This window comes from Chionomys nivalis, chromosome 10 (genome assembly GCF_950005125.1).
Source record: "Chionomys nivalis chromosome 10, mChiNiv1.1, whole genome shotgun sequence".
Lineage (NCBI taxonomy): Eukaryota > Metazoa > Chordata > Mammalia > Rodentia > Cricetidae > Chionomys > Chionomys nivalis.
The window spans coordinates 52,985,622-53,002,130 of record NC_080095.1 but is presented as its reverse complement, the minus strand read 5'-3'; the positions used below and the strand labels follow the sequence as shown (position 1 = coordinate 53,002,130).

General features: G+C 42.8%; 1 protein-coding gene across 1 annotated transcript in view; it reads left to right on the top strand.

The window, feature by feature from the left end:
- Positions 1-62: 62 nt before the first annotated feature.
- The window catches only part of Kiaa0586 (KIAA0586 ortholog), a 92,505-nt gene continuing 76,058 nt past the window's right edge, over positions 63-16,509 (top strand). The window contains exons 1-6 of the mRNA XM_057782985.1: positions 63-392; positions 553-837; positions 2,266-2,339; positions 3,845-3,914; positions 7,164-7,233; positions 14,927-15,101. Of these exons, the coding sequence (XP_057638968.1) occupies positions 639-837; positions 2,266-2,339; positions 3,845-3,914; positions 7,164-7,233; positions 14,927-15,101 (588 nt within the window). The 5' untranslated portion in view covers positions 63-392; positions 553-638. The remainder of the gene's footprint in view (positions 393-552; positions 838-2,265; positions 2,340-3,844; positions 3,915-7,163; positions 7,234-14,926; positions 15,102-16,509) is intronic.

Here is a 16,509-nt window from a genome sequence, read left to right as displayed (position 1 = left end):
CGCGCAGGCGTGCTGAGTCTCAAGGGCGGGTTTTGGGGGGACAGAGGGTTTTGACGCGCGGGCAACCGAATTTGTTGTCACCCGAAAGGACGGGGCGGCGTGTTTGTGGGCCGCGGTGGGCTAAATCGAGCTGTCCGAAATCGCATCCGGACTCGTAGGAAGAAAGCTACTCAGCTCGCACGAGGGTGACATTTCAGACAGGATTTTATTTAACGTCCCCTGCGCGCTGTCTTGGCGCACATCTCAAGCCCGCTTCCGTTTGGGTTTTCTGCCTCAGCCCAGGGTGTCGGGGGCTCAGCTAGTACGGCTCCCATAGCGTCTTCTCGTGTTTTGGCACAGTTCCTTTTAGATTTATTGCCTTGGTGCATTAACAGACTCGTCGAGATTAATAGGTAAATAAGACATTCCTGTCGTGTTTAGTCCTGGGTTGCACGTCAAAATTGAAATTTACAGCTTTGTGGATACGTTGTCTATATCTTTAAGTTCACAATCATTTTTGGAATTCCAATATTCCTCATCAAATCCACTTCCACCCTTTCTTTTCCTTTAAAGAGGCGAAACTGTATCTTCAAATCTGTGAACCCAGAAGAAAGTCCCTCTGTTACGAGATCCACGGGACTTGTTTTGTGACTAGCCATATGAAAAACTTTGAGTTTAGCCAGGAAAGGGGGAGAAGGGTTAAAATGCCAGCGAGGAGACTGCGAGAGGTGGTTTCCCCAAAGCAAGGGGCCAACTTGGCTGTGCTGGAAGATGAGCTTCCCCGTGTTCCTCCAGCATTGTCTGCAAATAAACGTCTTGCTCTTGGAATGAGGACTGGCTCAAATGGAACGTTAAATGGTACGTGATTCCAAGCGTTGCCGTTTTCCAACCAGTTTATGTTTCTGTAAACTGTTAGGCTTTGATTTCATCTCTAGCTGGTGTTGTGTGAGCCTCCAAATTTAAAGGCGTGAGTGTTTACCTTCTCAAGTGTAAGATACAAATCTGGTTTGTACGGATGTTTGAAAAGTAACTTGGTTACTGGAGGAATAGCCAGACAGTCTACAAAATGTATGTATGAGTGAAGCTTGAATATTTCCTGTTGTACTTCTTTGTGGTGTGGACTCTGCATCCCGTTCTTGTTCACACCCATGATAGATACAGCGAGCGTGGATAACCTACTTAACATTTACCGAATGTTCTAGCTTCCTTTCGGGCCGTGCTATGCGATGTGGCGTAGGAGAAATGCATAACTCAGTCTTTGGTGACTTCTGTATTTACAGTTCAGCGGTGCTGTTTAGACCTGTGAGTTTAAGGGTCATATTAATGAATGTGTGTGCAAGAACAACAATATACTCGATGCTTTTTGGAGAGCCGCTATAGCTGGCCTTCTGTCAGGCCAAGTTTTTGTGTCTGTCTGGTGTTTTCATTTGTTTCTTTGGAGATGGGGTTTTACTGTAGAGGCCTGACTGGCTTCGAACTCACTGTAGACCAGGCTGGTCTGGAACTCACAGAAATTCGCCTCCCAAATGGTGGGATTAAAGGCATGAAGTACTGTGCCTCGCTATATATGGGTTTGTTCTGGTGAATCACATATTTTTTTCCATGTTGAATAAATACCCTTTAGAATTTTCAGAAAAAGTATATTTTCAAGTGTGTGTGTGTGTGTGTGTGTGTGTGTGTACGCGCACGCGCACACAGGAGTTCATGTGCCCATGGAGGCCAGAGTAGTTGGGTCTACCTAGAGCTAGATTTATAGGCCGATAGTGGGCTATTGGAGGTATGAAACTTTAGTCCTCTGCAAGAGCATCAAATATTCTTTTCTGCTTTGCCGCCTCTCCAGCCCTGGAACAAATTGTCAAGAGAGGGTCTCATTGTGTAACTCTGTAACCTCAACACAGAAATTCACGTTAAAGTACTGCAATAAAAGGTGTTCAACCCGGTGTCTGCTCCTACAACATTTTAGATCTCACCTACTTCATTTCTTTGACTGATCCTTATTTTCCTAAATATCAGCCATAAAGTCTTTCATTGTAATATATTTAAATATATTTTCTCAGTTTCTTTTACAGGGAAGTGTCTTCACATTTGGTTTTTAAATTACTACAGAACTTTCAGTTCTTGTATCATACCTGTCTGTACAGGTGCTGCAGGTCAGGTTGTGATTTAAAAGTCATTCAGATTGGACCTGTTGCTCCATGCTAGAGCTCACGTGAGAGATGGAGGCCTCGGTCTCAGTGCGTGGTGAAAAGAACAAAGCAACACTCACTGCTTTCTTTGTCTTCTTAGGCTCACTGGATTTAACTTCTGCCAGAAAACATTCCCAGTTTCTGTCAGGAAATCCCACTGTATCCAGTAAAAGTGTAAGTAAAGGGATGCTAAGTCATAGTAAAACTTCAGCACTATTAAATTCTTAAATTATGTTTTGTTAACAACATATTTTATTTAGGTACTTCATATGAAGAGGTGTTTTGTTTTTCATTTGTTCATTTTATTTTTATCACATTTTTATCTGTTTATTTTGTGTAGATATAGGTATGTGGGCATGCATAGATCATTCTTGTGTGTGGAGGTCAGAGAACAAATTTCAAGAGTTTATTCTCTCTTATCATGTGAGTCCCAGTAATCAAATTTGAGTCTTTAGGCTTGGCAGCAAGCACCTTCCTCTGCTGAGCCAGCTTTTCAGCTCAAGACATTTTTTTTGAATTTATTTATTTATTTATTTATTTATTTATTTATTTATTTATTTATTTATTTATTTTGAGGCAGGATTTCACTTTACCTTTGGAGCCTGTCCTGGAACTAGCTCTTAGTAGACCAGGCTGGCCTTGAACTCACAGAGATCCACCTGCCTCTGCCTCCCAAATGCTGGGATTTAAAGGCGTGTGCCACCACTGCCACTGCCCAGCCTCCAGACATGCTTTTTGGACTGTATTTGAAGAATAGAACGTTAAATATATCTATTGTGATGCTAGTCTTATTGGTGCTTAGAAAATTAACATTAATTACTTTTTAAAATTAAGTTTTATTCCATTTTCATGTGTGTGCTCATATGTATGTGTAGGGGTCAAGGGTGTGTGTACATGTTATGGCTCGAGGTTGCTGCCAGGAAGCATCCTCCACTGTCCTTCCACCTTAGTTCATTGAGGCAGAGTCTCTCATCCCGGAGCTCGCTGACCACCTGCTCCTGGGGATCCCTGCCTCAGCCTTTGGTTCTGGGGATCCAGGCTCTGGTCTTCCTGCTCGTGTTAGTAGTTAGTGCTCTAACTGCTGCGCCACGTCCCAGCCCTGTTTGTGTCCTTCCCGTTTATGCCTTGGCAGAGAAAAGGAAGGTGAAGAGCGGCATGGAATCGACCTAGTGCCTTAAGAGTTCGCGTCTCACTTGGCACCGACCAGTCTTAGAGATGCCCTCTAGGATGGCACCCATGAGCAGAAAGCTGTTGAAGAGTAGATGGGACCTACTTAGCGGAGCTTCCTAAGACAGATGAGCTCAGTGCCTGAAGGCTGGGTTAGTCTGCAGTGTTGTACTGTTAAACAGCCGTGCTGTCTACTCCCTCTGACTCATCCTGGAGTCAGGTTATCACACTGAGCCGAAGCAACTGAGATGTTCAGATGTGGATTTGAATCAGAATCCTGTGCCATTTCTGTTTGCTTATTTTTTTCATTCACTGTTCTGATATCCCATTGCTTGGTCATTGAGAAATCTCCGAGTGGCTTCAGACTTACGCATCCTGTAGTGTTGGAGTGGAGTGAACAAAACGTGCAGACCCGCCTGGCTAGATGGCGGTGGTCAGAGGGCTGCCACTGTGATTTCATGAGTGGTGGCTGTAAAGCTCATTTAGTCTTCTCTTTTCTTTTCTGCCTGAAGGACTTTCCTAAAGCCGCTGTAGTTCCGAGGCTGCCTTTGAATAAAACAGAAGTGAACAGCACAGGAAAAGGTAAATTAATATAGTTGACTTTTACAACTGAATTAAAATATATTGACAGACTTTGTTTTGTTGATTTTGAATGCGTAGTTATGTGACATTAAGCACATCCATGCTGTTGTTCGACCGTCACTGTCTCTCACCTCTGGAACTTTCTCCTCTCCCCAGCTAAGCTCTGTGTCCCTGAACTCCTCACATTTGCCTCTGAATTTGACCCCTCACGGGCCTCATAGAAGTGGCATCGCATAGTCTTTAACATTTGTGTCTGTTTTACGCTTATCCATATTGTAGTTCGTGTCAGCATTTTCTTTGTAAGGATAGAATTGGGTTTATTTTTTAAATTTAACCTAATGTATTTATTTTGTGTATTTGGGTCTTTTGCCTGCCTGTTTGTTTGTCTGTATACAATACTTATGCAGTGCCCAAAAGACCAAAAGAGGGGGTCAGAGTACCTGGGACTGAAGTTATAGAGGGTTGTGAGTCACCGTGTAGGTGCTGGGAATTGAACCCAGGTTCTCTGTAAGAGCAGCCAGTGCTCATAATTGCTGAACCATCTTTCCAGCCCAGAATTGTCTTATTTCTTTATTTTGTGTGAGGCATCAAATCCAGTGCCTCATGCACGCTAGGAAAATCTACTTCTGTCTATATCCTGAGCTCCTGCTATTTTTTTTTTTTTTTTTTTGGAGCCTGTCCTGGAACTAGCTCTTGTAGACCAGGCTGGTCTCGAACTCACGGAGATCCACCTGCCTCTGCCTCCCAAGCGCTGGGATTAAAGGTGTGCGCCACCACCGCCCGGCTGAGCTCCTGCTATTTTAATTTTAGTTTTTCTTTTTTTTTTGGTTTTTCGAGACAGGGTTTCTCTGTGGTTTTGGAGCCTGTCCTGGAACTAGCTCTTGTAGACCAGGCTGGTCTTGAACTCACAGAGATCTGCCTGCCTCTGCCTTCCAAGTTAGCTTACTAATAGAATCTAAAATCCTTTAAAGGATTTGCACAGAAGTCTATTTTGCTATTTTGAACTCATTGTAAAGGTTTGGTATGGAATATTTATTTTTTGTTCCGTTTTTGAGACTATGTCTTACTCTACAGCCCTGGCTAGCTTAGAACTCCCTATGTAGACTAGGCTGGCTTTGAATTTACAGATTCTGTTGAAGAAAACTAATTTTTTATTTGCAAGTGGTTATCAATCAAAGATAGCTTCTGAATTAGGGACAGGAGCTTGTGTCCACTCTTCCTCTCAGTACTGGGGGATCTGCCTGCTTCTCTGGCTTCTGAGTGCTGGAATTAAGGGAGGATGCCATGTAGAACTGTATGTTGGATATTTACTTACGCATTCTGAATTTAAACTTCAAGTCATCTGTGATATGGTAGCAGATAAAAATGTGCTGTGAAAAGTTTGTTGTTTAGTTTTTTATTTGTGCTTTTGTCTCTCTGTGGGGGTGAGTACGGACGCTCTCGTGCTCACAGAGGACAACCTGTGTCTTAGACATACATTATCTTTCTTATTTTCTCTTTACTTTTGAGGTTATATCTCTATTTTTGAGATTATAATATATCTTTATCTTTCCCTCTGTCCTCCCTGCAACCCTCTCAGCTATCCTCCTTGCTCTCTTGCAGACAGAGGACAGCCTTAAGAGTCAGTTCTTGTGCTGTGGATGGTCCCATATATAGAAGTCGGGTCATGAGGTTTGTGCAGCAAGCGTTTTACCCACTGAGCCATCCTGCTAGTCTTGAAAATTTTTACTTATTGACAAATTTTAAAGCAATTTGTTTTATTCTAAGTGGTTTTTCCTTTAGAGTTAGAACAAATTCTGCTTTTGTTTCTGCTCATTTTTATTTTTATATAATTTTGTAGTATTTAGGATCATGATTGTTACATTTTTGCTTAGTTATTTAATCTGTTCCTTACCTTTCTTGATAAATCCAGGACTGGAGAGATGACTCAGTGGTTGTGAGCATTGGTTGTTCTTCCAGAGGCCCTGGGTTTAATTCTCAGGGCCCACATGGCCGTTCACAACTGTCTGTAACTTCAGTTCAGTAGATCCAACACTCTCACACAGAGAGACATGTAGTCAAAACACCAATACACATACAATAAAAATAAATCATTAAAATTGATAAATTCTATTACTAAATCCCTAAACATTTCTTTTACTTGGAAATGTTTTTTCTTTTTGTATATATTTGTGCATGCATACATGTTCATGTGTACTTGTGTAGGGTCTTGTGTGTGTTTGCATGAATAGAGGCCAGAACTGATATCAAGTGTCTGGCTTACTCTCTCCCTGTAGTCTGTTAAGACATGGTCTCTTATGAGCCTGGAATTCACTAATTCAGCTCATCTGGCACTCTTTCTCTGTGCACGGGGATTAAAACACTGGAGTGTTTTTTTTTTATGTTGGTACTAGGGTTGAGATTCAGGTCCTCACGCTTGTGTAACGAGCAGGTTACCAATAGAGCTATCTCATCAGCCTTTTAATTTTTTTTTTTTTTTTTTTTTTTTTTTTTTTTTTTTTTGGTTTTTCGAGACAGGATTTCTCTGTGGTTTTGGAGCCTGTCCTGGAACTAGCAGCCTTTTAGTTTTTGTTTTGTTTTAGAGACAGGTTTTGCTGTGTAGCCCTGGCTGGCCTAGAACTTGCTATGGTAGATAGGCTAGCCTCAGACTTGAGGGGAATTTCATGCCTCTGCATTCTGAAAGTGCTAGACATGAGCAGCAAATTGCATTTCTTTCTTTCTTCCTTCCTTCCTTCCTTTCTTTTTTTTTTTTTTTTTTTTGGTTTGTTTTGTTGTTGTTGTTATTTTTTTTTTTGGTTTTTCGAGACAGGGTTTCTCTGTGGTTTTGGAGCCTGTCCTGGAACTAGGTCTTGTAGACCAGGCTGGTCTCGAACTCACAGAGATCCGCCTGCCTCTACCTCCCGAGTGCTGGGATTAAAGGCATGCGCCACCACCGCCCGGCTTGTTTTTTGTTTTTTGAGACAGGGTTTCTCTTTGTAACAGCCCTGGCTGTCCTGGAACTAGCTCTTGTAGACCAGGCTGGTACCAAACTCACAGGGATCTTCCTGCCTCTGCCTCCCGAGTAGTGGTATTAAAGGCGTGAACCACCACTGCCCGGCTCTTTCTTTTTTAAAAGAGTACCAGGGATCGAACCTATGACCTCATACATACTAAGCAAGTGTTTTGCCACTGAACTTACATCCTTAGCCCTCAATCTTGGCTTTTTTCCCCCCAGAATCTGAAATATATCTTTGTGTCTTGATTTTTCAGCCAATGACATCTTTATTTCGCAGTACGCCATGGGACAGAAAGATGCTTTGAGAACTGTTCTAAAGCAAAAGTAAGTTTTGTTTACTGACACACTCGTAAGTCTGAAGGAAACTGCTTTAGCCTATGTTAAGAGATGAGAACACAGCAGTGTTTTAAGATTCACCGTAATGACGTCCAGGGCTAGGGATGTAGCTCACTTAGCGGTGCAGCCCTTGCCAGTGTGCATGGGCTGGGAGTGCGAATGTAGCTGGATAACAGCAAATTCTAATGCAGTTCCCACTCTGCCTTCTGCAGTGCTGCTCACCCTGATAATTACAAAGCTCAGCGTATCTAGTGATGGACGCAGACGCCGGCGTGAGTGGCTAGTGCTGGGATAGGAAAGAGCGGTGTATTCAGTGGATTACTGCGCCGTGCAGCCATGTAAACCATGCAGCAACTCAGAGGGAGAGGGAGAGACTGACAGGTGTGCAAAGACAGGTGTGTTGAAAAGGCAGCGACCGTGTTGCATCCGAAGAGGAAAGTAGTGAATTGGGTAGAAGGCTGAGAGTACAGAGCGGAAAGCTCGCAATTAGTTGTGGGCCTCGTGGTTTTGTGTCTTCAAGAAGAAGAGCCTTGTGAGTCCATGTGACATTGTTTGCCGCGTAATATGTCGTAAAGTAGGGCAGCTAGAAGAATGGGGTTCATGAGGTGCGGGGAGATGGGCTAATCTGAGGAAATGAAGCACCATGAGAAAAGCTATGGAGGCTGAGTCCTTGATTAGCTCTGTCTGCCCTTCATCAGACCTTTGGCTTTGGTCGAGTAATCCATTCCCTTGGACTTGAGTTTCGTTACGTGAAATTAAGAAATAAGGATAGATGATCTTAAATAAGATCCCCCATCTCCCCATTCTACCTATGGCAGCTGTCATGTAATTATGATGAAATAATTGAGAAAACTTGGTGGCTCAGTAGGGTCTGATAGGTCATCAGATGGAGGACCTGGAGGAATTCACACGCTTGAGGTGCTCAGGGAACAACTACTCTCTTCGTTGTGAAGCGGCATCAAAGAGCAGTAAGTACAAGAACACCGTGCTGTGCTCAGAAGGAAGCCGAGGGGCCCAGTGCTGTTCGTGGGCATTCCTGTTGACACCACGTAGACTCACGTGGGATTTCTAGGTTCTGTCGGTGTCCTTTAACCACTCGCTGAGTCTAAACAGAGAGTGCAGTGGACCAACTTTAAAAGAGAAATGAAGTCAGATGTATTTCTGAGATTGTGTATCTGTTTGTCTTTTTCTGTGGTAAGGGATTGAATTCAAGGTGTTGCACATGCTAGGATTAGCCACTAAGACAGGCCCGTCCTGCTGTACTCTTGTGGTGCATACCACCTAATGGTGTGTTTGGCGGCCATTAAATAGGCTAGGTGACATTTATTGAAGAAGCTAGAATTTAGAAAACTTTTATGCAGCATGACAACTACAATTACTGAGAAAGTAGATCTAAAGTGTTCACACCATAGAATAGGTAGTTATGTAAGATAATGGATATATTGATTAGCTTGATAGTGCTATTTTTACACTGCATATATGTATCAAAAAATCACATTATATACTGCACATACATAATTTAAATTTGTCGATAGTACTTTAGTCTGTGAAAAATAGTAGTATGTATTATTAATGTTATAATTTTTTGCTTTTCTGGCCTTTTATTTTTTGTTTTTGAGGTTGTATTTTAATTTAAACATTTCTCTCTTCCCTTCAAACCTCCCACATAACCCTCCTCATGCTTCTCCAAATTCATGGTCTCTTTTTTTATCAGTCGTTATTGTATGCAGAGTTGTATTTGCATATACATATAACTTCCCAGATAAGACCTGATGAGTCCATATGTTACTCCTAGTCTCTTCTCAGGGCTGACCACTTGGCACTGGAGGACCAGTTGGTGTGATCTTCCCAGGAAGAGCCACCTCTCCTGGCTTTACTCAGTTGACGGTGGTTCTTTGTGTAGGGCTGAGGCCCCTTGGGCTTTTCTGAATGCAATTTGGCATGTTCATTGGTCTCCTCCTTGTTCAGCTCATGTTTGGGTGATCATGTTGGTGAGACTTTATGGGTGTAGCTTTTGTTATTACTAGGAGACAGAATGTCACAGCAAAGTCTCCGACCCTCTGACTCTTACAGTCTGTCTGCTCTCTTCCACAGTCTTCTCTGAGCTTTAGAGTTTTGTAGTTGTATCCATTAGGACTGACTCCACAACTCTGCGTATTTATTGGCTGTGGTTTTTTGTAGTGGTCTCCATCCATTGCAAAGGAAAGTTTCCTTGATGAAGGCGAATACTGCACTTCTTTGTGGGTATAGGGACAAATGTTTGTTTATTCTTAGGGATCATGCTGGTTTAGTAAATTATTAGTTGTAAATTCTCCTCCAGTAACCATGATCTCACTAGTACTGATTAGATTGGTTTCTAGTACCAGACAGGATTCCCTTTTGTTGAGCAAGTCCTAAGTCCTTTGAGAGAGCTAGGTTGCCAGCAAGATATATGTGCCACTTGTGCACCTGTAAGGTTATCTTGCCATGCTGGTTGTTGATATGGTTACGGGTATCACAACTGGGTGGGATTGTTGGTTGCTTCCCTCCTTTGGAAGACTATGGCACCTCCTGGTACCATGAAACTGAAAGACCCTACAGACCCCCTCCTCAGAACCTGCAGCTAGCAGGCTCCCGGGAGAACGTCCTGTTTGCTTGAAAGATTCTCACGGGGAGAATGTCCTGTTTGCTTGAAAGATTCTCAGGATCAGCAGCTAGCCTGCTCTCGTGAGAGGAAAACAGGATATCTATAAGACAGGACATCTACAAAGCAGGATGACTGCAAAGTAGGATATCTATAAGATAAGAACAGGATGTCTGCTGCCAAACATCCATGCTGGGAGAAGAAAAACCATTCATGCTCCCCACCTCATTCCGATAACCACGCTTCTGCTTCTGTAAAACTTGCTTTTGCTGCCCTCTTTCCTATAAAAAGACCTCCTCCCAGTCTGCAGGTGCGCAAGTCCTCCGAAAGACTTTGCCGCCCGCAGGTACCTGTGTCTACCTAATAAACCTCTTGCAGTTTGCATCCGACCTGTGGTCTCGGCCTGGTCTTTGGGTCCAGGGGTCTCCACCTGAGGGAAGGTCCCTACCGGGGTCTTTCAAAAGTTAGACCTCAGGGAAGAGACATTAAGGTCAGCTTCATCTCAGGGCTTCTGAGCCCTGTTTCTGATAAACATAGTGTCTTGAATGATAGGGATTCACCTTGCACAGCTCGGGGGCTAACCAAGGGTAAAATCAATAAGCCTATTGTGTGTTATGGAAATCTCTTAGATAGCACTGGTAATACTGGCTAACAACAATGGCTTCTCAGGTCTGATATTGTGTTGTTGTTTTTTTTCGTGGTCTTTGTTTTTTAGAGGGAGTGTTGTTAGCCCAAATAAAGTTCATTAAAGCTATGTATTATATTTATACACTGAATTATCTGCATTACAGGTTTTTTAAGGCAGATAGTTAAAAGTATCCCTTGTGCCTTTTCAGCCATCCATATTGTTATTTCCCCCTCCCTCCCCTTCCCTAGGGAGCCCCACCTTGTTGTTTCCCCATCCTTACTCTCTCCTTCACCACCTGCTTCTGTGTTTCCCTTCCTCCCGCTCTCTAGGAGCCCCTCCCCCCATTCCTCATACCAGATTATTTGTACTCTGCTTTCCTCTTACTCCATCCCTGCCTCTTCTGTACCCAGCTTCCTTCTCTTCCCTAAGGAGTGGGCGCGGTCTCCCTTTCCCTGATCAGGTTACTCTCCCCTGCCATTCCCCTCTCCTTTGCTCCCCAAACCACCTGTTGTAGCAGTGGTTCTATTTTACTTTCCTGGTTTTTGTAGTTACTATTGGCTATGTATTCACAACTGAAGATTTAGGGCTAGGGGCCTCCAATTAGAGAGAATGTGCGACATTTGTCGTCTTTTGGGCCCAAGTTGCCTCACTCAGTATGATCTTTCTAGTTCTATCCATTTACCTGCAAAGTTTATGATTTCATTTTTTCTTACCACTGAATAATATTCTGTAATGTATATTTACCATATTTTCACTATCTACTCATCAGTTGTGGGACTTTTAGATTGCTTCCATATTGTGACTAGAACAGGAATGAACATGGCTGACCAACTGTCTGGAGTAGATATTGAGGCCTTTGGACATATACCAAGTGTCGGGGTCTGATGCTAGCCTGGACCCTCAATTATTTCTCTCGACCAGACCCCAACATAAACTATCTCTCTCTGGACCGGCATGGAGGAGACAGGAATAAAGACACGACTCACATGGTTTCATAGGGAGGGAGATTCTTTCTCAGTGGTCCCTCATGTATTCCTGAGTTCACATCCTGAAGAATTCCTTCGTTTATTCTCCAAACAGCCTTTATACCAAAACTTAACTTTGGGGAAATACATTAGCATTCTTTCTCCTAGGTAACCAGGAGACATGGCTTTTCATGTCCATAGCTGTCTGTCTGCTCTGTATGCTAGCTGTCACGTAGGCTTGAATCAGCATCCTCCAAATTACAAAGAAAGGAGCAAAACATGCTGACCTTACAATATTCTGAATTTGTTCTGCTGTTGTACTGTTTCCCTGTTCATTTTGATTCTGTTAATTAGGTCCTCTCTTTTTTTGGTTAGTTGGTCTATTGGTCTGCCAATGTGTTTATCTCTCAGAGAACCAGCTCTTGGATTTGTTTCCATTTAAATGATTTCTGCTCTGGTTTTTATTAATTCTTTCTGTCAGGTTTAGATTTGGTTTGTTCTTGTTTTTCCATATTTTTGAGTTGCTTTATTATGACATTTATTTGTGCTCTTTCTGATTTTTTTAATATAGGTACTTAGAGCTAAAATTAACCCCATAAGACTGCTTTCAATATGTCCCAGAGGGTTTATTGTATTGTATTTTAATTTTTATTTAGTTCTAAGAAGCTTTTCATTCTTTGACCCATTCAGTGCTTTGTTGTTTAATTTCTATGAGTTTTTACTCGAGGTTTTTCTTTGTTCTCAGTTTTAATTTTTTTTCCATTGATTTTTTTGTGACAGTTTCTCTGAGTGGTCTGGCTTCTCTATGATTCACTCTGTAGACCTGACTGGCTTTGAACTCACAGAGATCTGCCTGTCTCTGTCTCCCAAGAACTGGGATTAAAGGCATATGCCATTATTTCTGGCTTTTTTTTTTTTTTTTTTTTTTTTTTTTTTTGGTATTTTGTGTTTTAGTGAAATGCTTTTATATCTCTTTTCACGTCTCTCGGCTTTGTTCACTCCTCTCTTCAGCCCAGAATAAAGCTTCTTGTATTTTCTTTAGGTTTCATTTGTTGGTTATAATTTTTTTTTTTGGATTTTTCAAGACAGGGTTTCTCCGTAGCTTTTTGGTTCCTGTCCTGGAACTAGCTCTTATAGACCAGGCTGGCCTCGAACTCACAGAGATCCGCCTGCCTCTGCCTCCCGAGTGCTGGGATTAAAGGCGTGTGCCACCACCACCCGGCTTGGTTATAATTTTTTGGGGCTGTTTATGTCATGGAAAATTTTTCTTTTCCTTCAGTTATGGCAGACAGTTTAACTGAATTTACTAGTCTAAGTTGGCCATCTGTCTTTTAACACTTGGAATGCATTGCTCCAGGCCGTTCTGGCTTTAAAAATCCCTCTGAGAAATCAACTGTGTTCTGACGTTTTTCCTTTGTGTTGACTTACATTCTTTTCTCTCGCAGCTTTGAATACACTTCTTTGTTGTGGGTACTCAGTGTTTTAACTGTGCTATGCTGTGGGGATTTTCTTTTCTGGTCTTGTCTATTTGGTGTTCTAGGTGTTTCTTGTAGTTGTTTGGGTGTGTCTTTCTGTCTCAGTCACTGTTCTGTTTTGTGAAGAGATACCATTATTAAGGTAACTAAGGCCACACCTCCTAATCCTTTTAATCCCTTCAAAAGGTGTCACTACCTAGTGACTAATCATTCAAATATACGAGCCTGCAAGGGCCCTTCTGTTTTGTTTTTTGAGACAGCTTTTCTCCATTTAACAGTCCTAATTGTCCTGGAACTCACTCTTTTGACCAGGCTGACCTTGAACTCATAGAGATCCACCTGTCTCTGCCTTCCAAATGCCAGGTTTAAGGGCCTGTGCCACCACTGCCTGACTTTGCAGGCCATTCTTATTTGAGCCACCACACTTTCCTTACTTGGGGGAAGTTTTCTTCTATGATTTTGTTGAAGTTCTGGTCTGTGTTGTTGATTTTAGTTTCTTCTCTCTCACTTGTACTTGTAATTAGAAGGTTTGGTGTTTCTCATAGTCCCACATTTCCTCTGTGTTGTTAAGTTGGGAGCTTAGCCCCAGCCCCTGGCCTGGGAGTTGTATTGCTCTGGACTCCAAATCCCAGCATGCCACTCCCACAGGGTATTTTAGTGGCCTCCTAGAGGAGAAACATGTGCTCTGCATGGGCTCCCTGAGAGCTTTATTCTTAATAAAACGATGGGAATTTTGATTTGGTTTGATTTGACCTAATTGGATTTCTTGCGCTGGTGGAACTGCTCTTATTCTTATCGTGTGTGTGTGTGTGTGTGTTTTGTTTTTTTTCAAGACAGAGTGTCTTCTGTATAACAGTTCTGACTGTCCTGGAACTCATTTTGTAGACCAGAATGGCCTCGAACTCACAGAGCTCCACCTGTCCCTGCCTCCCTAGTGCTGGGATTAAAGGCGTGCACCATCACTGCCTGGCTAAACTTGAATGTCTTGATGCAGTTTATGATTGCTCTTGCAAATTCAGTGTCCTGCTGTTGTCTAGGTCACTTGCGTTGGCAAGCCTTTTTAAGGGCTGGTAGGTTTTGGAGAGAACTGACTTGGTGTTTCATATTGTTGGTATTCATTCTCTCAACGAGATCTGGACACGTGGGCTTTCTTTAAGTTCATTTTAAATTTGCTATGGATGGATCAGGGTGGGAGAGAAGAGAGAATGTGGGAATGGGTTGGAAGTGACTTGGGTGGAATACAGTACAGTGGGCAGAGGGGACTGGGTTGCCTAAGATGTTTCCTGTTCTAAGACGGGAGTGTGGAGGTCTGAGTGGAAAGGTTGGAGATGACATGAAGTCAGTAGCCAGGCGTTTCTGTGTCCGGCACAGACGGTTGTGAGCCCCCATGTGGTGGTGCTAGGAATTGAAACTGGGTCTTGGGAAGAACTATGGAGACTGCTCACTAGTCCTTGATTTAAAAAAAGAAATCAAGCCGGGCGGTGGTGGCGCACGCCTTTAATCCCAGCACTCGGGAGGCAGAGGCAGGTGGATCTCTGTGAGTTCGAGACCTGCCTGGTCTACAAGAGCTAGTTCCAGGACAGGCTCCAAAACCACAGAGAAACCCTGTCTCGAAAAACCAAAAAAAAAAAAAAAAAAAAAAAAAATTAAAAAAAGAAATCAAGAAAATGGAGCTGGAGAGATGGCTCAGTGGCTAAGAATGCTTGCTGCACTTGAGAAGACTGAGTTTGGTTCATAGCACCCACATCAGGCAACTCAATGTTCCACAGTGCAAGTTCCAGGGCGTTTGATGCCTCCAGCTTTCAAAGGCCCTTGACTCACATGTACATACACATCTTCTCCAACAGACACTGCACCTGACTGCAAATAAACATTTAAAAGAAAAGTCACGAACCCACTTTTGGGATATTACCAGGCTATGACAAGTCAGCATTTCTTCAAATGACTCAATGTAGATTCCTGAAAAACTTTTGTTTCTTTGTATTTAAAGAGCTCAGAGCATGCCTGTTTTTAAAGAGGTGAAGGTACATCTTTTAGAAGACTCAAATACAGAAAAGAATACTGTTGCTCAGGAGACTGAAACTTCGCCCAATAGGATTGATTCCGCTACAACTGTGGCTGCGGCAACAGCTGCTGCCATTGCCACAGCAGCTCCTTTGATAAAGGTACCTCCCCCCCCCCCCACATCCCTGGACACCGAGATACACGGTTGTATGTTTGGACCTGATTCAGATGGTTGTGTCTGACGGTAGACTTAGGGACATTCTAGTTGGTCCCACTTTGAAAGACTGTTGTATTTGTGGTTATGAATTATTTCTCAATCTGTGAAAATCACCTCCTTGTGAATGTGTTGGTTTCAGAAACCAAGCCTTTTTTTGTTGTAGCACTGAAAGTCTACTTTCTGGATGCTCATTCTCTGAGAATCAAGCCCAGGGCCCTTATGCAGTGATAGGCAATTGTTGTCCACTGAGCTGTACTGATAGACCTGTTGTCCTGAATGAACCATAGGATTATATATGATCTTATCATATCGTATGTGACAAGCCTGTCCGTTTGTAATAGGGAAATGAAATAGGTCAGGATAGGCATAACATTTTAGAGCTAATGGACAACAGAGTCAAGACTCAGGTTTGAAGCTGTGGCCTACCCCAGCCTTATATTAGAGAACTATCGAAAGCTGTTCTGGTGTTTGTTAGTTTGTTTTAGACAGTTTCATGTATCCCAGGCTGATCTTTGCTTTGCCATGTCTGATCTCCTCCACCCTTCAAGTTCTGGCATTACAGATGTGCACCATCACACCTGGTGTATGCAGTGCTAGTGATGGAACCAAAGCTTCAGGCATGTTAGGCAAGCACACTCGCTGAGTTGCATCCCTACATTGTTTTTTGAGACAGGATCTTCCTATCTGGACTTGAACTTGAGATCCTTCTGTGATCATAGGACATGCATTGCACAGCTTGGGTCTGGAGCCCTGGTTTAAGGACAGGCATATAGACAGGCAGAAAAGCTGGGGGTCTGGTGGGGTGTGTGCATTCTGGAACCTCAGCATATCAACTCTACACAGCACAGGAGGAGGGGTTAGCTCGTCTCAGTAGCTGGTATTTGTAGGACCGCAGTCTCAAACTGTGAACACCTAGAGGAGGACACCACAGTTGCTAGTCTTTTGTTTTTGTTTTTCAAGATAGGGTTTCTCTACAAAGCTCTGGTTGTTTTGTAACTTACTCTGTAGACCAGGCTGCTCCATTTTTGCCTTTTAATTTTGTGAATCTAAAAACAAAGATCATGAGAAATTCTGAGTTAAGGCTCAGGTTTAACACTGTCTCAGTACAGTTGCTGTTGATAACCTTTTCAGGATTTGAGCACATCTCTTATGTCTTTCTTTCTTTCTTTCTTTCTTTCTTTCTTTCTTTCTTTCTTTCTTTCTTTCTTTCTTTCTTTCTTTCTTTCTTTCTTTCTTTCTTTTTGGATTTTTCGAGACAGGGTTTCTCTGTGGCTTTTGGTTCCTGTCCTGGAACTAGCTCTTCTAGACCAGGCTGGCCTCGAACTCACAGAGATCCACCTGCCTCTGCCTCC